This window comes from Gopherus flavomarginatus, chromosome 10, assembly GCF_025201925.1.
Source record: "Gopherus flavomarginatus isolate rGopFla2 chromosome 10, rGopFla2.mat.asm, whole genome shotgun sequence".
Lineage (NCBI taxonomy): Eukaryota > Metazoa > Chordata > Testudines > Testudinidae > Gopherus > Gopherus flavomarginatus.
This window is the reverse complement of record NC_066626.1, coordinates 17,086,060-17,110,354: the sequence shown is the minus strand read 5'-3', so window position 1 is coordinate 17,110,354 and position 24,295 is coordinate 17,086,060. Positions and strand designations below refer to the sequence as shown.

General features: G+C 44.0%; 1 protein-coding gene across 7 annotated transcripts in view; it reads left to right on the top strand.

Moving 5' to 3' along the window:
* The window catches only part of UNC80 (unc-80 homolog, NALCN channel complex subunit), a 197,581-nt gene that overhangs the window by 169,281 nt on the left and 4,005 nt on the right, over positions 1-24,295 (top strand). For 5 of the 7 annotated variants that reach the window (XM_050916068.1, XM_050916067.1, XM_050916063.1 and 2 more), the window contains 8 exons: positions 6,746-6,930; positions 9,349-9,514; positions 10,841-11,020; positions 13,734-13,872; positions 15,942-15,998; positions 21,614-21,695; positions 22,150-22,261; positions 23,480-23,691. In XM_050916068.1, coding sequence (XP_050772025.1) covers positions 6,746-6,930; positions 9,349-9,514; positions 10,841-11,020; positions 13,734-13,872; positions 15,942-15,998; positions 21,614-21,695; positions 22,150-22,261; positions 23,480-23,691 — 1,133 coding nt within the window. The remainder of the gene's footprint in view (positions 1-6,745; positions 6,931-9,348; positions 9,515-10,840; positions 11,021-13,733; positions 13,873-15,941; positions 15,999-21,613; positions 21,696-22,149; positions 22,262-23,479; positions 23,692-24,295) is intronic. The other 2 variants (XM_050916066.1, XM_050916065.1) reach the window with 1 other exon arrangement.

The following is a 24,295-nucleotide window of genomic DNA, read 5'->3' as shown; positions in this document are numbered from 1 at the left end:
AACAATTGTGTGATTCTAGTGAGGGCTGAGAGCTCCCCTAACAAATCTGACCGAAAAGCAGCTCCTTGGTCTGAGTCAATCACCTTTGGGACCCCCCAGTGAGTGAATACCTCATTTACCAGTATTGCAGCAGTTACCTGGGCAGTTTGATTCTTTGTGGGGAGAGCTTCCATCTACCTGCTGAAAGCATCCACTGCCACCAACATAAACTGGTTTTTCCTGTGATTTGGTGGTAGGGGTCCTGTGTAATCAATTTGTATCCTTGTCTCATTAATTCTTCCCTTAGCACCTTCTGAGGTGGGTTGTGCCTGGCACAATCCAAACAATGTTACAGATGTGATTTTAAATCAGCTGCCATTCCTGGCCACCAGCACAACCTTTTTAAAGTTCCCAGTGCCTCCTCAAACCCAGGGTGTCCCCCTGCCAAGCTTCCATGCACCCAGCTTAAGAAAGCCGTCTGGCTTCCCTGGGGGCACAGCATTACTGGTCCCTCAGCTGTTAAGACACACCAAATCCCTTCCATTAGTTCCACCTTTGGCATATGTCTGTCCCCAAGTTTTATGATGCCAACCAGTTCTGGGTCAGATTCTTGCAACTCACGAATTCGCCCTCCCCGATCTGTATCCACCTCACTTCTTGTTATCACTGCTACAGGCACACTCTCTTCTGGCTCCCAGGGCCATGGGGTTGTCTCTGTTGCAGCCCGCTTGGCCTCTGCATCAGCCAGATTATTCCCTTTGCTTAGGGGTCCTGTTTTCTTGTGTGCCTTTACCTTCACCACATTGATCCGTGTAAAACGGTGACTGAGCTCCTCCACTCGCTTCCACCAGTTAGCATGCTTGATTGTGGAGCCATCTGTTGCCCTGAAATGATTATCTGCCCACCATCTCAGCCTTAATGTGGCCCCATGAAATACATAATCTACCACCACTCAACATTCTGGCTCAAATTTGGGATCCACTTCATTTAAAGCTGTTAGCAAGGCTGCCAGTTCTGCCTCCTGAGCTGACCTTGCTTCCAGTGAGAAACCAATGGTGCTGACTGTCTCATTTCCTCTGATTCCCACAACAGCTAAACCTGCAGTTTTCTGTCCCCCTGGATACCTACAACTTCCATTTAAACCATACCAGTGTCCCCTCCTTTACCTGATTGGGGTTAGCTGCCTGAAACACCTGGTGTTGGGTTTTACCTGGGCTGGCTTCACATTGGTGGGGGGTGCCAGCCAGATGGAATCCGGCTATGCAGACTATGGGTTCCTTTAACACTTCTGCTTTAATGTTTTCTGCCCTTAGAGCCAGCCACCATCTGGCAATCCGCTGCCCACTCACTTGTCCCTGTAAGATAGTGTGTGTGTTTAACAGCCGCAGGGGGTCATGATAAGATCGGACTATTAGTTTCTGCATCCCTGTGAGGTATTTGAATTTCCCTACCCCCCAGTAGGTGCACAACAGCGCCTTTTCACACCATCCGCACTTCAGTTCCACAGCACTCAAAAGTTGAGAGGCAAAGGCCACAGGTCGGTCCTTTGCTCCATACTCCTGTGTTAATGCACAACCAATGGTATTGTCAGATACCAAAGGGTACAAATAAAAGAGTTTCTTCCCATCTGGGGAGGCCAGCACTGGAGCTCTAGCCAGGTTTTCCTTTAGTACTCTCAGTGCCTCAGTACACTCTTCTGATAATTCCCAAGTTGAGGCTTGGGTTAGGTCAAATAGAGGCTGGGCTATTTCAGCATAATTGGCCACAAAATCCCTGCAAAATCCAGTTAGACCCAGAAAACTTTGCAAGCTTTTAACATCCGTAGGCAGTGGTAGGGACTGGATCAGTTGCACCCGTCCCTTATCGATTTCCCTTCCCATTTGGGACACTTCCACTCCTAAGTAGGTCACTCTTGTCTGTCCAATCTGAGCCTTTTTCCCATTGACCTTTAACTCTGCTCTTGCCAAAGCTTGCAGGACCTGCTCGGTTAGTTCCCTGTCTTCCTCCTCTGCCTTTGACATTAGCAACAGGTTGTCTACATATTGTATGCACCTTGCTGAATCGACCCCCTCCAGAACCTGTCTCATGTATCTGTGAAAAATTGCAGGGGAGTCCCGATATCCCTGGGGTAGGACTGTCCAGCAGAATTGTCTGCCCTCCCATGTGAATGCAGTTTTATACTGACACGAGGTAGCTAGTGGCAGAGACCAAAACCCATTTTCTATGTCCAACACAGTGAACATTCGGAATTGGGGTCCAATGTGGGCTAGCATTTCAGGGTACACTGCCACTACTGAGGCTGGTGAATTGGCCAGAGCATTAAGTGCCCTGTAATCCACAGTGAGGCGCCAGGTTCCGTTTGGCTTTCTCACTGGCCACACAGCAGCATTACAAGGGGATGCAACTGCTCTGATCAGTCCCCTCTGTTCCAGTTCCCCAATAGTTGCCCCCACCTCTGGCAGTGCCTCCCGAGGAATGGGATATTGTTTCGGTGGGGGAGGATCCCCTCCCTCTAGCAGTACCTCCATACTGCCCCTACCACAATCCAGGTTATCAGTGGCCCACACAGGGATGTGTTCCCACCCAGCCGGGGGTGGTGGGAGGGCATGTGCTGCTTTAATTGTCATAGTGGCTATCCCCATAGGAATGGTATAGCCCTGACCATCCTGCGTCTGCCCCAGTAAACACACCCAATTGGCTAAGTCCAGTACAAGTCCCAGCTTGTGTAAATCTCCTGCCCCCAACAGATTTAGCACATCATTACAACCCCATATAATCTCCCCTTCCCCCCAGACTCCTTTGATCTGTCCCTGCCTCAGGGTTAACTGTGTCTCCCCTCCTGTTGCCCCTACAATTGTCACAGTTCCTTCTGAGGGCCTCCCCTGCCCCCATGTGGTTAAGCTGATGGCTGCTCCAGTGTCTATCAAAAAATCCCTCATGGGACTCCCTTTGATCGCCCCCTGGAGCGTGGGGCGAACAGATGCATCCTGTCCTAAACTGAGAACATGGACAGGATGCCTCCCAGGGCACCCCTAAATCCCAGCACCCACCTCTGTCCTGCCCACTGGTTTACAGGGAGGGCAGGGGTCGTGGCACAGAAGACATTCCTGTCTCCAAGCAAAATTGTTTGTCTGGCATTTCAGGCAGTCCCAGTCCCCTGGCCTCCGGGGCCACATTCCACCTGATCTGGTAAGATCCTGGGTAGTCAGTCTAACCTGCAGTCTCTGGTCTGTTGCTCTATAGCTGCCCACTAGTCCCTAACTACCCCCTCAAAGCCACCACCTCGCCCTCTACCTCCTCCCCTCCGGGCTGACCCACTCCTTTCCACCATGTACTGATCCCCTTCAGTAATAACATGGACTGGCTCTCCCCACAATGCATCTGCCTCCACACATTTGCCTGTTCCAGAAACTGGGGTAGCTGATTGGGAGCAAGTTCAGGATGCTGCAACCTTAAATGTCCCATGAACTGAGGATCACTCAGCTCCAACTATTTTTCCAGCAATTCCACACCCCTATCATGCTCCACACCCCCACCAGGCCCTGGTGCCCCTGTCTGGGGTATTACCCATGGACCACCTAGGGGATCCACCCAGCACCGTGCCCATGCCTGTATGCCATTAAGTGCATCTCACCCTCTTTCCCCAGGGATTCGCTTCATCTTATTCATCCCCGCAGTACAAGAGTACACCCCAAACAACTGTTTTGCTACATGTCCAGGGATTAGAAATGGGTGTGCCACTCCTGTTACATCAATTCTTAAGGTGCCCATCCCAAAAGACTAAGCCATATGATCACCTGGTCCTCACGAGTTAGACCCTCCCTGCCCACCTCCACTAGCCACAGCACAAACTGATCCCAATCCTCCCAGGGTACCTTTCCAAAACGGCCCAGTACTGCCTCCCGGTCCTTCAGGGACAAAGGGCAGATTTCTGCCTGTTCTAGTACTTGTGGGGCATGATCCCCCCACCCTGCACTGAGGCCACTATTCCTGCCTCCTGTAGTTCCTCCCGGGTAGCCTCTCTCGCAGGGGCTGTAACAGTGGATCGCCAGCTTACAACATCCACTGGCAGTGGTGGGTACAGTGTTTTTTCAGGATAGGGTGGTTGAGGTGTCTCCTTCAGCTCCATTAGTGGGGCGGATGGTCTGGGGTCCCCAAGTCCATTGCCCCCATGTTTACATTGATACAATTCCTCCTCTAAGTCTCCTACTCTCCCCAGCAGTTCATCCCTCTCTCTCCGGATTGCCTCACAAGACTCCTCTGTCCATGCAGCGTCCCGTGCCTTCAAATCTGCCACCTCTACTGCTAACACAGATTTTTCTGTTAAAAATCTGCTGCTGATCTACAATCCCCACCAAATCCTTAATGTGTTGGAGGAGATCGACTTCCCTTTTTACCCAGTATGCCATCCCAGCACACAAACCTTGTAATATCATTCCCTTTTTCCTACATTCCTTTCCCTTGGGGTCTCCCAAAGCCTCCCCCATCTCCTTCTCAATCTCACCCCAGGTGGATCCCTGCACCTGGTATGGGCCCTGATTCTTCCTTATCCATTTGTTCAAAAAATCCATTACCCCAGCTTGCCAGAACCCGCAACTACCATCACAAGAGTTCGCCATACCCCCTCCAAGCAGCTGCACGGACTGTTGGGGAGGGGGACTTACAGGCACCACTCACCTATCCGATGCGATGTATCCAAGTCACGACACCAAGATGTTAGAGAGCTCATTCCTTCACTCTCACCCTTCACTGGTCCTTCTCACATGAACAGAGAGCAACAATACCCGAAGGCCGAAGGTGCAAACAATTCGATGTTTATTGGGGTGAACTTCCAGCAAGCTTAAATTCAAGTTCCTCTTCCTTATTTTCGAATCCCAACTTACTTCCTGTTTGCCCCTAATGTATATAGTAATATTTTCAGCTATACCTTAACCAATCATTCTACTGAAATTTACCTAACCAATCCTAACATATTGTAACATGATTAGCTAACCAATTATATCCCACCACCTTAATTAGTTTACACCTAGCAAAATTAATTATACAGCAGACAGAAACAATCACAGAACCAGACAGAGACCATGCAAATAAACATACAGAACAATACAGAAGTGAGGATTTTACAACTACCTCTATACAGACATAAGGGTTCTCCAGCTGTGTCTATTGGTAAGTGAGTTCTTACCAGACAGAAAACTATCAAACTAAATTTCTAGGCTCTTCCCTTTCTCTGGAGGTGATGGATCAAATCACCTTCCTAACAGCCCCAGATTGCCTTATTTCAATGTGACTAGTTTGGAATGTGAGGACGTGACCATACATTTCCCAGTTTATGGCTGCTAAAGAACCAGGCCTCAGACTGTCACAGTAAGAGAAGGCCACTACACAGACAGTGATTTTTTATTCTTTCTTTTATACCTCTATAACTAGCTAAGTGATAAGAATGCACCTAAATTCTTAAAGTATAGGCCTTTGCAGACAGGCCTGAATATCTATATCCTAACAGTTATGTCTGCCCTGCTGCCAGAAGGTGTCATTTCCAGCTGGAGTTGACACACCCACCACAAAAACAGAAGTGTAGCCATGGCACTGCATGCAGCAGGAGGGGCAGCAATCCCGTCCAAGACCCAAGATCCTTACTTGGTGCCGCTGGCCTGTCCCATGCTTGGGCCACTGCAGTTGTGCGATATCTTTAGTGTGTTATGGCTCCTCACGCTGGAAATTATACCCCCGGCTGCAGTGAAGGCATATCCTGAGCTACTTACAGCTGCTTTAGCCACAGCCATGAGCGCTGAGTGGTGCACATGCTGCACCGAGCCAGGAATAGCTCTGGCAGGCATGGTCTTAGCGATACTTCACTGAGAGATCTGCTCCTGCTCAGTTTGCTCTTGGGAGGGATAATTGGCTGCCGACCTATGCTAGCACTCACACACTGGTCAGCTACTCTGGGCAAACTTGCAGGGAGAGGGGGAGTCAAATCTGCACCCACTTCCCAAACCGTCTTTTACTGGGGAAGGAGCAAGGAGACAAACAGCCCTGCTTATTCTCCTGTGCCTGGGCCCAAGGTCTGTGTATCCTAAGTGGAGAGTAAGGGCCGTTCTTTGTGCCCCACTTGGGGATATACCACCTATGTACAATCAAGCCTTTAATAAGCAGCCTCTTTCCAGCCTACACCTTGTTCATTCGTAAATTACCTTTTCAATGGGTTTAGCTAATGAATTCTGATACTTGGCTTCTTGGATCCAAAATAACCTTTGGTGTATGGCTCTTGCCACTGCAGTAGTGCAAGGCCTCTCTTCGTAGCCTCATTAACGACCTCCCAACAGCAGTTACATGGCCATTCCCTCTATGGGGTTGCACAGCCTAGATTTCTCTCCATTGTCCTTGATCACAGAATGGAACCCATCCCCACACTGGACTGGTTTGGAAAGAAGTAAATCCCCAGGAAAGGGAAATAATTCTTTAGTGCGGTCCCGGAACTTTGGACTGGGTGGTATCTCACGGAGAAATTAAAGGAACATAGCTGTACAGAAGGAAAATCTTCCAGTAACTTGCTGGCAGAGCTGGGAACAGAACTTGTGCTTCCTGCTGCCAGGTCCTGTGCTCTCACTCCAAGACTGCCCTACACCCCAGCAGGAGTTGGCAGCTGATGGTAAAGAAACTGGCTTAGAAGTGTGTGCACTGCACTGCTCACTGCAAATACTCCAGCTGTTAATGGCTCTGGCTGTGCAGTGCTCTACATGTGCTGGCGTTTGTTCCCCTGCAGCCCTGAAGGTGATCCTCGTGTGCTTTGAGCGCCAACTTGGCAGCCAGTGGTACTGGCTGAGCCTGCAAGTCAAAGAGATGGCCCTGCGCAAGGTGGGAGGGCTAGCGCTCTGGGACTTCCTGGATTTTATTGTTCGCACCCGGATCCCTATCTTTGTGCTTCTTCGGCCCTTCATTCAGTGCAAGGTAACACTGGCTTTCTCCCTAGTGTCAGCTGCTTCATTAGTTACTATTTTTAGGCAAGACACCCCACACTGCCTTGCAAGGAGAATGTGACATGGGCTTTGAGGGCAGCCGCATTCTTGGGGAGAAGAGTATTTTTGCATAGGAAATGACCCCTGACTCCTATGCTTTGTCTCGGAAGGATGGCTGGAGGCATTTCCGAGATCTTGGTTCGCTAGTAGACCTGTGTATGGACCCTCTTGCAGCTAAGGAGCATCCATCATGGTGAATTTTTAGGGGCAACTCAAAGAGTAAGTTATAATGATGGGAATTCTAATGCAGTGGATCCACAATGCCACACTGGTGCAGAATGAGACTCATCACCATCTCCTGAAATTCTCTTGGAACTTGGATAGTTAATGATGATGATGATGTTGATGTAATAATGGATATTAGAGTAGATATTATCCATCAGCTCAACCTCCACCATCCGGCTGGGTGATGGCTCTCTCAGGCAGACATTTGAGACAGTAAAGGAAGCCTCCAGCATTCCACAAGTCAGGAGGATTTCTCATGGGCCAGCATTCAAGGTGCTAACAGGGGAATCCTTACACATTGGGCAGGCATTTTACCTTGCATTGCCAGGGTCTTATCCCACAAGGCACTGAGCATCCCCTGACTTCAAAGGTAATTGCAGGAGCTTGGTCAACTCGTGGGATCAGAGCCTTAGAAAGGAGGTCACAAGTGGCCACTATTGAGGTGACTTTATATAAATTTGCTCAGCTTTGGGGCTAATGATTGTATTAATTTCAGATTAGTGGTTGCAGGTGTGTATGGAAAAATCTAAATGCTAGTCCCCCATAAACCCTGGCTTGCCAAATAATATGGTGAACCCTGGGATTGGTAGAGAGATCTCATAAACCAGCTATCCCCTCATGAATTAATCTTGCATGAGGGATCTTCTGCCATCAACTCAAAGGCCTGTCTATTTCCTGGATGGCCCAGTGGCAGAATGAGAAACATTTTAAAAGTGTTCAGGGGGACAGGCCAGAAGCCGTACACTTGCCCCACTCTTTCCCCTGGTTCTTAGCAGTAACTGTCAAGGGCCGTGGTGGGCACACACTGGAGATGGAAGGAGTGAGCTGCCATTCCCAGATACCCTGGTTAGTTCTCTGCCCCAACCAATGAGAGTACGTCTTCACTGCAGAGTTAGCCTGGATGATCAGCACCTGATTTAGCCTAGCCCGGGTGTAAGTAGCCAAGCTGCATGGCACCACCCACATTACTGTGTGGTCACTCGTGCTGCACTCACCCTGGTGTGTTGCTGGGATTTCTGTGGGACAGCCCATGGTTCTTTGTGCTGCAATGATTCTCTCCCAGTGGATTGTGGGAGAACTTGTCTGTTTGTTTTGGCACATGATGGAGAAATTATGGGAAGGTGCTGGATGACTATTGGTACTCAAGTGGGTTAGCCTGCATACTCACTGCAAAAAGTGGGTGGGTTACCCACCTGCAAGAAAGCAGAACCAGGGTTTAACATTATAGCCCAGGATGGGCCAGTTAACCTGGGTTGAAAGCACCAACCTCAGGTCAAAGGTTTTTGTGTGTGGATGGGAGCTGGGTTAGGAGCAACGCCCAAATAAGAGCCCAGACTAACTCTGCAACGAACACAAGCCCTGAGAAACCAGGCCATTAGGGGGTTGTGTGGATCTGATGAACAGGATCCGGGATGGGTAGCATGATGTATCAAGAGAAGATTTTTTTAAACAGCGTTGTTGGTTGGGTCGGGGGGAGACCCTTGAACTGACTTTATCTGATGGGAAGCACCTTCCCACTTTGTATTGGCTTTGAGCCATAAGCCAACACAGCGCTTGATAATGGACAGGCAGTTGGTGTGCCCAGGCTGCTACTACTTACACTGACGTGTAGCTGGAGTCCCCATCATTGGAAGCCTTTAAAAATGAGTTGGACAAACACCTGTCAGGGTTGGTCTACTTGGTCCTGCCACAGCTCAGGAGTCTTGACTCGATGACCTCTCGAGGTCCCTTCCAGCCCCACCTTTCTATGATTGTAAGCTCTTTGGGGCAGGGACTGTCTCTTATTGTGTGTAAATGTATTGCTTAGCACAAGGAAGCCCTGATAGACTGCTAGTATATTAATAGCAACAGTGACTGGTTTCAATGTACATTGAGTCAGATATGCATATTCCAAAAAGCGGAGAGAGAATCTGCATGTTTGGTTGTGTTTTCATATGCAACTACAAAGCTCACCCCGAGCTAGATAACATCCCTCTGCTTGTTGCCTCAGCCTGTAGGTGTACAAGCAGCCAGGGGACTGTGATGCCAGGGCACTCACGAGCTAGTTGGAAAGGGACAGAATGTTGTTTCTCAGTGATACTGGAGTGGTCTTGTGCTAACAGGGGTTGTTATGCCTCTCTGTCAGCTGCTGGCCCAACCCGCAGAGAATCATGAGGAGATGACTGCCCGACAACATATCGCTGACCAGCTAGAGAGGCGCTTCATACCACGCCCTCTGTGCAAGAGCTCCCTCATCACAGAATTCAACAGCGAGCTCAAGATCCTGAAGGAGGCAGTGCACAGTGGGTCAGGTAAGGCTGTCCTGGGAGGAGGAGGATGCTCACATGCAGAGGAGAGAGGATTTCTTACCCCTTTGTGTGGATACATATGGCAAGAAACAATAATTTTGCGCATAGTATAGCCCTGTGTGTGAAACTTGATTTAATATATGGAAGCTTAAATGCATAAAAATATGCAGTTCTTCCTTCTACAACAAATACATGGAATTTTCAAAATGCACGTCATGAAACTGTTGTGACAGCTTCATCCTTTCTGCGGGGGTGCACTGGGGTACACAGCACACCAACAGTGGCAGGTGCTTTACACATGGTAATTTTTTTTTAAGTGAATTTTTTGCTTGCAAAAGGTGCTGGCCTGGCAGCCCTGGAAACTGAAGCCCCTTCTTTATGAAAAGACGAGGTACATCATACAGAGCTCCCCCGCACTGCCTCGTTAATGTGCCACAACACACTGAGGGCAACAGGGTTGGTATTCATGCCCTGTCAATCACTGCCCTGTCAGCTGAGACAGACAACAAAAGTGCAAATTACTACCCCTTGTAATGGCAGCCTTGTTACATTCACCTCTCCAGTAACTAAACTAAGAACACCATCTCACGTCTCATATGCCTTCACACAGCCGTCCGTCCGATGGTAACCTCTTTCAGTCACAGCAGACCAAAGTGCACTCTAACCAAGGCTGTAGAGGTGAAACTAGTTTTTTAACTCTAGATAGTCTCAGCTCCCCTCTTTCAGGATTAGCTACTTGTTTATCAGCAGCAGATATTTCTTTTCTTTTCTTTTCTTCCCTGTGAAAGGACAGCTGAGCATTTTTTGGCCCAAATCTATGCCCTTGTAATCAACAGTAAAACTCCTGACCGTTCATAAGGTGGCCACTTCTGCAAACTTTCTCCTTTGCTGTGTACATTTGCTGCCACTAGAGAGCAGTCATTACTTCCAGATTGTGGAAACTTTATATCGAGTACTTTGTTCTTAGAAAGTAGCTCCACTTGTTTTGCCCCATAATAATGTGCCTTGCTTGCTAAACCTTGCAGAGGGGCAGTGAATATGGCAGTATGGCTCACGGGGAAAATCGGAGGACATAAGAAATCCTTGCAGTGACAAAAGTTTCTTACAGGCTAGCTGAGCTAGTGCAGTTGTATTGATCTGGTGTCAAGCAGAAGCAGTGGTAGAGTTCTCTTTCACAGCTGCTGCAGAAGGCCATTCGGCCCTCTGACTTTCCCACTTCTCTTGCCTTTCCCATAAACCCAGGCTGAGGAAGATGCCCTCGCCCTACTGGGAACAATATTTCTTTCAGCATCGGAACTGACTTGGCTTTGTTTTTCCCACTCTGTGCAGCCTACCAAGGGAAGACCTCCATCAGCACCGTGGGCACTTCCACCTCTGCTTACCGCCTCAGCCTCGCTACCATGTCCCGCTCCAACACAGGCACCGGCACCGTCTGGGAGCAGGACAGCGAGCCTTCCCATCAGGCTTCGCAGGACACTCTGAGCCGCACGGATGAGGAGGATGAAGAAAGTATGTGGCTGCCGGGGCAGGATCAGAGTACAGTAGCAGCCCCTTGTTGCCTAGACCCAGCTCTGCTGTACAGGCAGAAGGGGGTGTTGTTTTGAGCAGTAGAATGATCAGGGACTCTTTACTGGATGAGTCCTTAATGCTACAAGCCCTTGCTCTGTGTACGGCTGGGAGGAAAAGACTGTTGCTCTCCAGCACACGTGAGAACAGAGGGTACATGTGGGCACACGGTTCAGCGTTAGGGGTGGTCGCCATACTGTGCAGTTTTTAATGTCAAGTCCTCACATGCCTCTTTCCATACTCTTGAGCACAGGGCTGAGGAACGGTAGGGTGCAGGTGTAGACCATAAGTAAAGCAGAAGAGACACGGGCAGTCCTCACAATGCTGATAAGGCATTTAGCTAAACGGTCCCCTCTTTGGCCTTAATCCTGCTATTAGGCAGGAGCAATTTGGTGGCTATGTAGCAAGCATCGCATTGCAGCAGTATCAGCTTGCTATGCACTTCCTGCTCACCTCTGAACCACAGGCTCCTACGTGTACCTGTACCTGCACTAGGTATGCTCAAGCCACGGCTAGTGTCTGTGCTGATTGGGATGTCTGACCTACTCAAGCATTTGTGAGTATTTTGTAATACATTAGCTGATCAACAGAGGACATCAAGCCTTAAGACTTCTGTCAGCCAATATTCCACTCCTTTATGCCCAGTGATAAGGGCAGAAAAGGTTCTGAGTTGTATGAAACATCCTGGTGTCTCTTTGCAGAAACGGTTTAGTATTTTATGGCTTGTGTGGATTTGCACAGTCCGAATTTCACTTTGAGTTTGAAGGGAAGCTCATTGAAACCACTGAGTTTGCCTGAATTAAGTTTTGATATCAGAAACTTCCAAGTTTTGCCTGGTTTCTTTCAAAACCATCAGCCAGGAGCCCCTCTCATCTCTATCCAGGAGGCTTGGGCTTCCCACTCCTGTAGCTTTTATTGTCTTCTGGTGGTACAGAGGTTGTCCTAATGGCTTGAAACCCTTGCCACTCACTTTTGGTGCTTGGGGACAACTGCCTATTCCCAGAAAATGTCAGACATGAGAGAGGCAATGGCCCTAGAAGATGAAAAAGTGCATGGGCTTGTCATGTGGAGAAGGTGTCCCTAACAGAGTGCTCCTCCTGAAACTTGATGCATATGGATTTATTACAAAACATTGCACAGCTTGTGTCCTGGTTTCTACACACTGTAGTTGGTGACTGATATCTTCTGGTGACAGTCTTGGATTCATTACAAGTGACTGCAAGCTGTGAGGAGTAGACATCTTCCTGTTTGCCTAGCCCAGTAAAGATTCTAGAGCCAGCACTGTTCCACCCTAGTCTGATTTAAAGCTGGCTGACATGCCAAAAGAAGCATGAGAGAGCCACCAAAATAACCCAAAGAAATTAACCTAAATTCTCCAGGGAAAATTAATTCTAAAAGAGAAGATATTAAGGCAGTTTAGTTAATGGCATGTCGGAGGAACAACATGCAGCATGAACCTTTCCATAAGCAGTATTTAAACTACTTGTTGGGTTGAAAATACTAGCAGGTCATAAATGATCATTTGATTAAAAGAATCCTCCAATGTTATAGGAAAGTTATTGTATTTGTGTTACAAATCCACATTTTTATCAAATGCGGCAGCATTGGTATCGCATTCAAATTCACATAATGAAATGCAGCAAAACTTCCACATCTTGGTGTTCATAAGAAGAAATTAAAACTCAAACAGCTTTCAGGTTCTCTTGGGATGTAAGTGAAAATATAGGTAGTACTGGGTTTATTTTTGAATGATACATGTCCTCTTTAAATGCAACTACAATATAAATATGCAATCTTTTTTTCCTAGAAACAGGAATTTATCAGAATATATTCACCGACAGATTATCCCAACATATCAAAATTAGAGCTAGTTAAAAAAGGGAGGATAGAAATATTACATGAAAATTTCTCCAGTTTCTATTTTGAAATGTAAAAAAAAAATTAAATACAGAAAAATTTCAATGAATTTGTCCTCTGTTTTCAGACTAGGTATAGACTTGGTCAGGTTTTTTTAATTTCAAAATTTTGTTGAAAATTTCAACCAGCTCTAATCAAAATCAAGCATATGTGACAGACTTATTTTGCGTAAGTTCACCTATATTTTTATGAATATAAGATCAGCATTTTGAGAAAATACTGCATTTTGCAAGTTAGACACTGTTGAGTCTGTACATCTCTTCCTCTTTCCTTTCATCTTGTAATAAGGTTGATTTTTCTGGATCTTGAAATGTATTAATTTTTTTATGAGCAAAATGTCCCATTATAGTTTTCATTCTCAAGAGGCATCATATTTTGTTGGACAACTTAAAAATAATAATTGTACTGTAGTAGCACCTAAACGCCCTGAACTCATTGTCCAAAACAATGTACAAATATATAACAGAGAGAGGGTCTCTTCTCCAAAGGGCCTGCAGTCTAAAGCCCTGAACTTGCAAACATTTATGCACATGTTTTACTTTACTATGGCTACGTGTGGTAGAAAAGTTAAGCAGATGCACACATTTGCAGTGTTGGACCTGAGTGAATTAGAGAGTTCTGCGTGCACTAGGCATGAATATGGGACGGGATCTGGAATTACGTGGAAAGTTTTAAATGTGTCATTGGGGTTTTGGATGAATTTTTTTCTTTTTTGGTCTCTTTCCTATGTCCTTTCTAGATGACTCAGTGAGCATGCCCAGTGTGGTAAGTGAACAGGAAGCCTACCTTATGGGTGCCATTGGGAGGCGGCGGTTCTCCAGCCATATCTCCAGCATGTCTGCACCTCAGGCTGAGGTGGGCATGTTACCCAGCCAAAGGTAACAACATGTGCTTTTCACCTTTCCCACTCTGTTCTCCAGAGCAGACATTCCAAAGGTATAGTGTGTGTAACTCAGACACAGTCGCAGGGTGAGGGTGGTAAATTCAGCACCCGAGTACTAAAAGGCTAATCCTCCACCTGCAGTGCTTGCTCATTTGAGTAGTCCCATTGATGTCAGTGCAAGTACTTGCCACAGGTTAGAACACAACAATTCTTCAATACAATGTGTAAGGCATAACTTCCATGAGAGCCACATTTCATTGTTAGAAAAGTTCCCGTCAGAAACTGACAGCATCTTTATTGTTTCTCTGCTAATGCCATGCCTGTTGATGTGGATTTCAAAGATAGAGGCATGATTTCAGGGTGCAGAGTACACTTAGAGGTTTCATTCTGAGCCAGAGTCCTGCATACAGCACTTAAAATGACTAGGGAGAAATCCCAGCGTGCGGGGAAAGTTGCCTCAGTACAATCGCAACCCCCAAGTCAGAACAAAAATTAGTTTTCCTCTGGACATTAGTTAATGGCAGAAAGAGAAGTGGGATTATTCTAAATCAGAAACTTCTCTGTCTGCTAGAGCTAATCTTGGATGCCTCTTTTTAGAGTGAGAGAGAAAGAGAGAGAGGATTTGGCTTTGTACATTGCACTCATTAGTCAGGTGCGTGACATAGAAGCCAATGAACAAGAGATTTTTCCAATTAAATTGTTATTTTTCAGTAAACAATGTTTATTTCTTATTTATATGTCATATAGATTTGCAAAGAGCTCTGATAAAGGGTCAATATATAGATTCATTTATGTCATTTTTTATAATCTTGAAAATGTGAAATCTGCATTATCTTATGACTGGCCATTGTCCCTTTGCTCAGCCTTGTTTGTAATTCAGTTAGAAATCCCTCAGTGTATGGGGCATGTAACAGTTAAAAGGAACAGCTATAGTATATACTGGCAATGATAGGGGAGGTAATTGCTGAACTAGAAGCCACTCCAATTGTATCCCAGAGTTGCATAAAAGGTACTTGGGAGGACATCTTTAAATTCATTTCATTCCATTTTCTTAATGTCTTTACAATAAGTATATTTTACTGTAATTTTTTTCCTGTGGGCTGTGGTGCTCTTTAATTAGTGATGCTGAGAACAATAATGAAGTTTAATTGCAATATAGATTTGGACTCTTAGCCTTTTTAAGCATGAAATCTACTGTGTAGGGTAGATACTTCATTGGCCCAGCAAGCATAATCCTTGTTCTCAACCGCATACCCATTTTCGTCATGGATGAGCAATGGTATCTGGGATTTTTTGAGTGTATTACACATGTAAACTAATAAATGAACTAATAAATGTATAGTAATATTATTGCTTTCCTGCTGGTAATCCACCAGACTTCTTTCTATCTTTCATATTTCACATATAAGGGAACAGAATGGAATACTGCTAGTTGTTCCTGCTTGATGGGGGAAGTAGGCAGCAGCTGAGGGGGTGTGATTGGGTACAGATTTGCCAGTATACATTCCAGCTGTTTACTTACAGTTTCATTGCAATGCAAGATCATGCTTTCCAGCAGTTTGGCCTTTTAATGGCATCAGAACTAGAATGTTGTTCTACAGCTCATGTTAAGTGGATTAGCCAAAATAAGTGAACTGATGGGGTGGTGGTAGGGGGAAGATCTTAAATGAAACTGAAAGTAAATAGATTACAATAAAAGGAAATACAGGCAGCAAAATGGTTTGAAAACTTTCTAACCCCATCCTCCCCACCCCTTATTTGCATTAGAATCACACCTCAGTGAGGTTCTTAGCTCATGCAATGTATTGTATAGATTTGGAGGTCTCCATGTATCATAGCCTCCATTTGTAAATTGCTCCTTTTATCCAGAATTTGATTGATCAGATGTTCCTCTTTCAATGCTTTGAGTCATATGTTCTGATGAGCCAGTGCAAGACCAAATGATTTTACCGTCCGCCTTTTCCTTTCTTATTCCGTTGATATTTTTTTCTTGAAAACAGAGACAATTGCATGCTTTTTGCATTTTCTTTCCCTAAATGCTTCATCTCCCTGCCCCTCCTGCAGTGAACCTAATGTCCTCGATGACTCCCAGGGCCTGGCCGCTGAGGGCAGCCTCTCTAGGTACAGTGTCAACACTACCTGTCTGTCAGTGTCTGTGCTGGGAAATAATCAGTTCCCTATATCCTCTGTCTCTCTTCCTCACCCTTTGTTTCTCTTTCCATGTCTGTCTCTTGTTGTTCATCGATACTCAGGCCTGCAAGTCAAAGGTGTAGTAACCCGACTTCAGTTTTCAGCGTTGATTGCCAACAGTTTTTAATTCCTAACAACTGAGGGAATTAAAAAAAGAAAAATCTTGCCAAGAAAAAATATTTATCTGCCTGTTGTGGATTTTTCCATTGCTAGCTATTGCTCTGAAGAGCTAAGAAAGAAGCGTTATTATCATCATCGCATTAAATGTAACCTTTTATGAGCCCCAGTGAGGATCTCACAATATCACCATCAAGAAACACTTTAATCATTATTATTTTCTTTAGTATTCATTAATAATACAGATCCTGATAAGCTGTGTTAAATACAGGTTCCTCTGAGTGCCTTTATGGGAATCCCCACTTATTACAAAGTGGTAGCATTCTACAAACACTAGCCTTACAGCTTTCAGGCAAATACTATTCATCCTTATTTAAAATTGCCCTGACAGCCTGACAGTCCAAGCTTTGCAACTAGTGTTTCTTGTGAACAGGAGAGCTTAACAAATAGTGTTATTACTCTGCCTTTAATATACGTTGGTTGTAAGATTTTTAAAAGGAGGACTGCACCTTTAACAGTCAGCTCAGCCATGTTAATCATTCTTCCTGGTGTACTAATACCTCTCAACTGATCCTCATGAGGTGGGAAAGCTCTCACTCATCACAAACTCCTTATTTCATTCTGGGAGAGCATTCCCACATTCTGGGAGAATACAGGCTGCTCCCTTAAGTATACCACATCTCTCTCTGTTGTTTTATCACTCTTGCTTAAAGATGAGGATGTGTTTAGAGGTATTCTTGTGAGTTAATTTTGTTTTATTTGAGATTTCTCCAGTTTTATTTTAATATTGAAAAATGGGAAATGAAGTCTGTTGTTGGATGTGTCATTTAGATCAACCCCATGATTCATGGTGTCACTTGTGTTTGTGTGCCCTGCCTTGATCAGTCTCTGATTGGTGGTAATGTGGAAGGTGTTGTAAAGAAAAGACATTGTCCTTTGGCCGTGGCAGGGATGTTACTGTATAGCAAAATGTATTATTCTGTGCAAAAAAGATCATGAAGAACCCAGTCTTCTTGAGAGGCAACTGAGCAATAGTTCAGAAGCCTAGAAAAAAAACAAACAAAAATTTCTCTGTAGAGGAAGTTAAATGCATTCATTTTATTAGTGTGAAAACCTGATTACCTTTGGCAGATGACCTGCAGATTGAGTCACATCCTAATGTTGGTTGTGAAATGTCTTGACTCTGATAAATGGGGGTCAGACTACACAGCAACTCTTGGTGACAAGTCCAGGAGTTTTATGACAGCTGAGCCAGCTGACAAGATCAATGTCAAAATAATTCATATTGATCTCTGAAGTCTAAACATATGCACAGTGAGTTCCGTTAGCTACTAGTGCCTCAACCTTTGCCCAGAACAGGACTTTGTATCTCCTGTACGGCGCTGTGTTACAGAGTTTCTGTAAAGGAGAAGATCAGTTGGCATGTTTGGTGAGGTAGATTTCTACAGCGAGACTATTTCTGATTGGGGTTTCTTATTTTTGGAAGACACAGTCATAGACTTCTTTGTTTTAAAAAAGTGACACTTTTATTCCGCAGAACCGTAAAAAAGACTCAAGATAATTAACCTGATCTCTGTGAAAAGGCTACAATTATAGTTCTGTATAAGATGAAAAAGAGCAACATTTTAGCTGTATTGTGTGTTCTTAAATGTGCAAATTGCATTCCTTCTGTAAAGGAGAGAAGCAATAGAACAGAGAGATAGTATAGCAGCTTACTGAGATCATTGTTGTAGCAGAGAATAAATACATTCTTCAATTCAGGAACACTAGTTTAAATAAAACAGGCCAAGATTTTTCTTTAGCTATCTCTGATCTTCACTAGAGCACAGGCATAAAAACTGCTTAGGGTAGCTTACTGAATTCAGAAGCTGATATTTAGTCACAATTGATGGAGTGAAACAAACAAAGAATAGAACACTATGGAAACCAGGAATTTCAAATAAATGAAAAGAACAATAATAAAGACAACAATAAAGTCTTTTTTCTTTTGTGCTTGTACCAGTTAGTTACATAGGTAACATTCAGGTTCCCGAGATATACAGAAAGGGTGGGGAGGGAATTTTATTTAGCATCATGATTTGTTGCAGTTATAACTTGAAAAAAGATGGGAAGATTTTCCCAAAGCACAAGGGAAAAGAGAATGAGAACTTCCTATAATTGAAAGCTGATCCACAAAAAAATTCCATTTCAACATTTCTAATTATGCTTGTTTTAAATTAATCATGATCCGTAAGGAAAAGTAGAGCAAATAATATCAACAGGGCAAGCGTGGAGGAAATTTGACAATCTGTTGAAATCCCAGGCCTGGTGTCTTGAGAAGTTCAGCAGGTGCATTCTACCTGGATGTTATCTGAAGGCCTGGCAGCCACTAAAGTCCATTTAGTACAGTTTAACAACTATTTGCTTGCTTTTTCTGGTTTTTGTTCTCCCTCCCCCCTCACTTTTATTTGTTGCATTATTTCTTGTTATTCATTAAAATAACTTATCATAAATGCCAGCCTGGCAATGCTTACTCCAGTACGTCCTGTGTGGTATGAAATTTTACACTGGCCTGACATTTGTTGTATGGTTGGCAATCATTTTTCATTAACAGCTTGTTTGTTTGTCTGTCTCTGTGCTAACCATGTAACATGATTATGGGGACATGGCCCCTTGTCATAGGTATCCAGTAGGTGACAGAGGAGCACTCTTGATGGACAGGCAAGTTTACAAGTGTGTTCTGCTCCAGCAGATCAGGTTTATGTGCTCCAACAAAAATCCTCTAGTAGATGCCAGGTTCACAGGAGAAGTAGAATAAACTATGTCATGTGAAAATGGCATTGGATTTGATTCAAAGCAGTTCAGTAGCATCTCCACAAACTGACCTCCCAAGTATAATGATTGCTCCAAACCAAGAACAAAATAACAGTGCACACTTGGTCCTGTTTACTAGACAATCAGAGGCAGAAAAGAAGGGGAGGGTACTTCCAGAGTCAACAGACCCTTTGGAACTAATTTTCACTGAAACCAGGTTGTTGTTGCTATTCTGGAGAAGGAAAAAACAACCATAATGGAATCATAACTATTTCAGGAAATTCAGTCACTCATCTTACACTTACACTCTTTCTCTCTCTCTCTCAAAATGTGGGGTGAATCTGAGTATATAGGACAGTAAAAAGGATGGGGCAGGGCCCTGTGCAGGTTTTTCTGCCAAATTCCACTGTTCACACTCCCCCATCTTTTACCTCCAATCTGCTGTTCACTAAACTCATTTCATATCTGATGTAAGTGAGGTTTAAACCCAGGCCAACAGAGAGGAAAAGCAACTGAATCCAACCTTTCTGTCACTCATCTCTTTGTTTGTCTTTAATGCACAGATTAGTCCATGGAAATCATTTTTTCCTCATGTCTAACATACATGCAGTATGGTAACATCACACTCACAAGTATAATGAATTATGTTTACCTAATAAGTGTTTTAAAGTGTTTTCTTTATGTTTGCTTTTTGACATGCTTGTTCCATTGCTGTAATAGATTAATTACATTGAACATAATTTTAGTCATTCTGACAGAGGTCGGTCTCCCCACTCATAGAACTAAACATCATCATCTTTCCTCAGAAATTATAACAACAATCTTACCATAACTCAATGATATTTAGCCACTGAGTTGAACAGAAACTTTTTATTGCACCATTTTAAATATATATTCTGAAACAAATTGAGGTTCAGTATTCTATTTAAAGAAAGTATTTACATGTTAATATCTATCTCTGCATCTCTAAATATTTCCCAAGTACCGAAGTAATTCTAGAAACAGAAAATTAACAGAATGTGTACATATAATGTCATGCTGTCTGGATTTCTTATGTGAGGAAAAATGTAAATTCAGCCTGTTTGCCTTGATACCCTTGAGGATGTATCACTTTTGGAGTCTACTGCAGTCTAAGCAGTTGTATGTGCTGTAGGGCCATTGTCTGGGTCAAGAATGTAATGCTGACAGCTAGAAGTAGCTTGTGGGATCATGCAGTTCATAGGGGCACAGTCTCCTCTTGACATTTAGAATGTTTAATTGTAAATGAGATTGCACTGTGATGAGTATTTGCTCTAGGGGATGGTGATCTCTTTTGAAAGGGTTGTTCAAGAGAGAAAGGACCCAAATATACATTATTTTCTGGTGTTGAGCTAAACCAGTCTCCTGGCCATGCTGTTGTAATAAACCCACAGAAGTATTAGCTTTGTCTTTTTCTCCTCCAGTCCTGGTAAAGCTCTGTGTCAAATCACACCTCCCTAGAGGCTCTGACCTCTTTCCAAGAAAGATCCAAGAAAGGCTCAGAAAACTGAGAAGAAAGAGAATGTTCTTTTTCTTAGATTAAGACATGCCAATGCCAGAACGTACTGCACTACTGAATATTTAGCAGTGCATACTAAATAATCTTAGAAGCTGCTTAATTGGGATGCATGCCTTAATGGTTCGGATTTGTCCCAAGTAGGCAGCTGTCCCTTTGGAAAGAAGTTCATCTGAGTGTTACTTACCATGGCAACCATACCTGTCTCAGATGCAGCTCACTCAATTAAAACATTTGTGATCATTGCCTGCTAATAAGTAACCCAACTTGTGCTTGAGCTGGGAGGAATAATACAGTATTGTGAAAGGGACTGAGGGGAAGAACAATCTGCTACATATATCAGGTTAACAGAGGAATTAGTTGAACAGTAACATAGACTACTTTACAGCATTTAGCAGTTTCTTTTATTGTTACAGTGCCTTTACTTTTAACTTTTAGTTATTCAGATTTCATTGACAACCTATTAAGTCCTAAAAGAATACTATAGATTTGTTTTCATATTTAATTGCATTTATTTTGCTCATTAGCCACAAAGAGACTTGAGGCTGCAAACATGCCAAATGCACCCTGTTTGCATAAGTCATGCACCCTTTATGTGAGTGGAAGCTTTGTCAGTTGTGTTCCTTTTTCATTTTTGTTTATTTAAATGACATTGAAACCAAAAGACAAAACTGAGGTGAGGCTTTGGAATCCAATTGGGAGAAATAAGCCTGTGTAATTACCCTCCCCAAAAAACAAACGGAGATAATAAAATGGCGATCTTGCCTTTTGTCTGTGGAGGCCAGTGTGACAAAGGACGCAGAGAGGTGGGTATTGCAGAATGGGATGCATCAATCAATGACTGAAAACTGAAACTCTCAGTTTTTACAGCTCTGTGCTACCTGTGCGTGGCCTAATTCTGAATGCCATGATTCCTACTCTCATTCCCTTCCCAAACCGTGGAAGCTGCAACCCAACAGATCCTTTCCCCCATCCTTCAAAGATGATGCTTCTGTCTTTGAAGTGACTGTGCCATTAGTGTTTTTTAGTCATGATTGCCAGGGATTATTCTAATCAGCCACTGTACTTCTATGGTTGTGCTAATAGTGTCAACACTTAACAGGGTAGCGAGTGTGCAGAGTGAACCTGGACAACAGAATCTTCTTCTTCAGCAACCATTAGGAAGGAAGAGAGGCCTCCGGCAGGTAAGATCACAGGAAGAAGTGAACATGACAGTTTCAATTTGTTGCAGTCCATTTACTGCTGAGATCTTCTATCTTCTGTTCCCCTTGCCCAGAATGTATTACAGCATCACAATCCTCTGAATTAGCAGGAAGTGCTTGGGCAAGCTGAACCATTCAGGTCTGCCAAACCACCAAGCCAGAAGTTATGCTTCATTTCAAATCCCCAAATCCTTTCCTGAATAGCTATATTATTTGAGCAAAGGTCACTGCATTAAAATTGAATTGGTATCAAATGCATTATTTCATCACCTGCTTTTATACTACACCGATGTCTAAATTAAAGATGCCAAAAAGAAAAATTGGTGGCTATACATAGAATGGCATAAATGATATGACTTAGTCACATAAAGGTGAATGTTTCAGTTGTACACTGGTGTCTCCTTGGTCTAACTTTACTCTGCTTTGTGTGCCTTAGCTGCGAAGACCTCTTCTCTCACGTCAGAAGACCCAAACTGAACCTCGTAGCTGTCACGGGGCTCGACTTTCAACTACTCGTCGAAGTATACAGCCAAAAACAAAACCAAGTGGTGAGGCAACTTCTGCTTTTCCACAGCTAGCATCTAATATTTTAAAGTACGAGCTACTACGTTTTGTTTTTCCTTCTAAGACAGGTTACTGTGTGAAGTGTACATAGGTATGCTTTCTGTAGACTGTTCTCAAGAGAAGTTCTGGGTAGTTTGGGGGGATTGGTAATGGGATGCATAGCCTTTTATCAGTTCATGTCTAGCCCCGGTAGGTAGCAATTGGCAATTATCAGCCAGTTGCTTTTCAGTAGTCCATGTGATGTGAATTTTAGTTGTTTCAGTCTAATTTCTGGAGGAGAGACACCACTTCAGAAAAAAATACTTTCACAAAATTGGCAGTTTCTCCAAAGGCCCACATCTGAATGGACACAGACATTGAATTATCTTCCCACCCACAGAAAGAGGATTAAAGAGTCAGGTGTCTTCCACTGAGAATGCCCTGTCAACAGCACTGAGATGTGCAACTCTAGAGATTGCTAGTGAGAATGCCTCTGCCAACATCTGGTGTCCTAGCAGAACACAGAAAGAGAAAGTTTCTCCAATAGTGAGGACCGAAACTATACACGGCTTTAAAGACTGAATGTAGAAGCAAATAGGGGAACCAATTCAGTCTTTGGCATACTGGTGCTATGTTCTTTTTGTGCCTAACATTGCTAATTAGGGCATACAGTTGTTGAATTCTGCACTTCCTGAAGCATCCACGTGGTTTTCAAGGGAAGCCTGTGTGGAGCACGTTGGTTACTGATCTAGCAGGCAGCACTTTTCCTTGAGTTAGTGAAGGAGGATGGTCCTAAGAGGAGCAGTGCTGCAGGAGATGTGCTACAAGCTAAATCTTTGGCCGTAATTAAAAACAAGAGCAAGGATATTAACTTTAATGGATACATTTCAGTGTAGGTAACTATATTTTGCCTGCTCTTTACTCCCGCTTGGTGGCTGCCTAGATAAGGCTCAGAAATAGGAGTCAAAAGCCCTGGATTATGTTCTCAGGTCTAGTACAGACTTCCTATCCAGCCTTTGGCAAGTCACTTAACCATTTGTGCCACAGTTTCCTCATCTAAATGAGGATAATAATAGCTAACTCACATGGCAGTTATGAATATATGTAAATCACTTTGGGCTGAAAGACACCATATAAACATAAAAGCATTTGTTATATTCTGATATTTTTTTCTAAATTGGAGTAATTTTGTATTTATCTTTCCCCACGTTCTGGTGCTGCAGTGGATCAAAAGCGATCAGTGACTTTCACGGAAACTCAGCCAGAGGCAACAACATCTTTAGCAACAGATGCCACACCGGTCCCAGCCCAGCAACCTAGCTGCAGCAGGAGCAGCCCTGCAGAAGTCAGCAAGCCGGAAGATGTGACTAAACCAGTGCTGACCTCCTCACCTGCCACTGTTGTCGCTGATCTCCATAGCCAAACCACCAGCCAGGTAACCCATCTGACAAGTCAGAAAGTAGGTTAGCTGCTCCAATCTCTAGTGGGTACATGCATATGCAGTGCCTCTCTACTTAGTGATTTAAGCTGCTGAAAAAATAGTGAAAATGGCTAACAATCTCACTTGTGGCTGTAAAACGAAGTGGTTGGTGTGTGAAGACTGCAGAGTCTGTTTTCTTTACAGTGAGGTGGCTGCCCATGCCACTTCTTGTTTAAATTGCTAGCTTCCAGATTTTTGTGTTGATTCTCTTTCCTTCCACTTCTGTTAGCACTTCACTACTGCATGTCCTTAGCTTGACTGATCCTGTATCTTCCTCCTCCAGTCTGTATAGATCTTTTCTTTCAAATCTTTCTACATCAGTGAAAATTTTAATTCAGCTCTCTTCTCTATTACTTTGGTTTCTGAGGAATGATCTGTGGTGGGGGTTGGCGTAGGGTAGACTGATGCATCAGTATGGAAGGATTCCTACCAAAAACACATGGCTGCAGTAGCAAAGGTACCAGACTTTTGAGTATGTCAACACTGTAATCAGGGTGTGTGATTGCAGCATGTGTAGACGTATCTGAGTTAATGTTAATCTAGCTAGCATGAGTGCCAG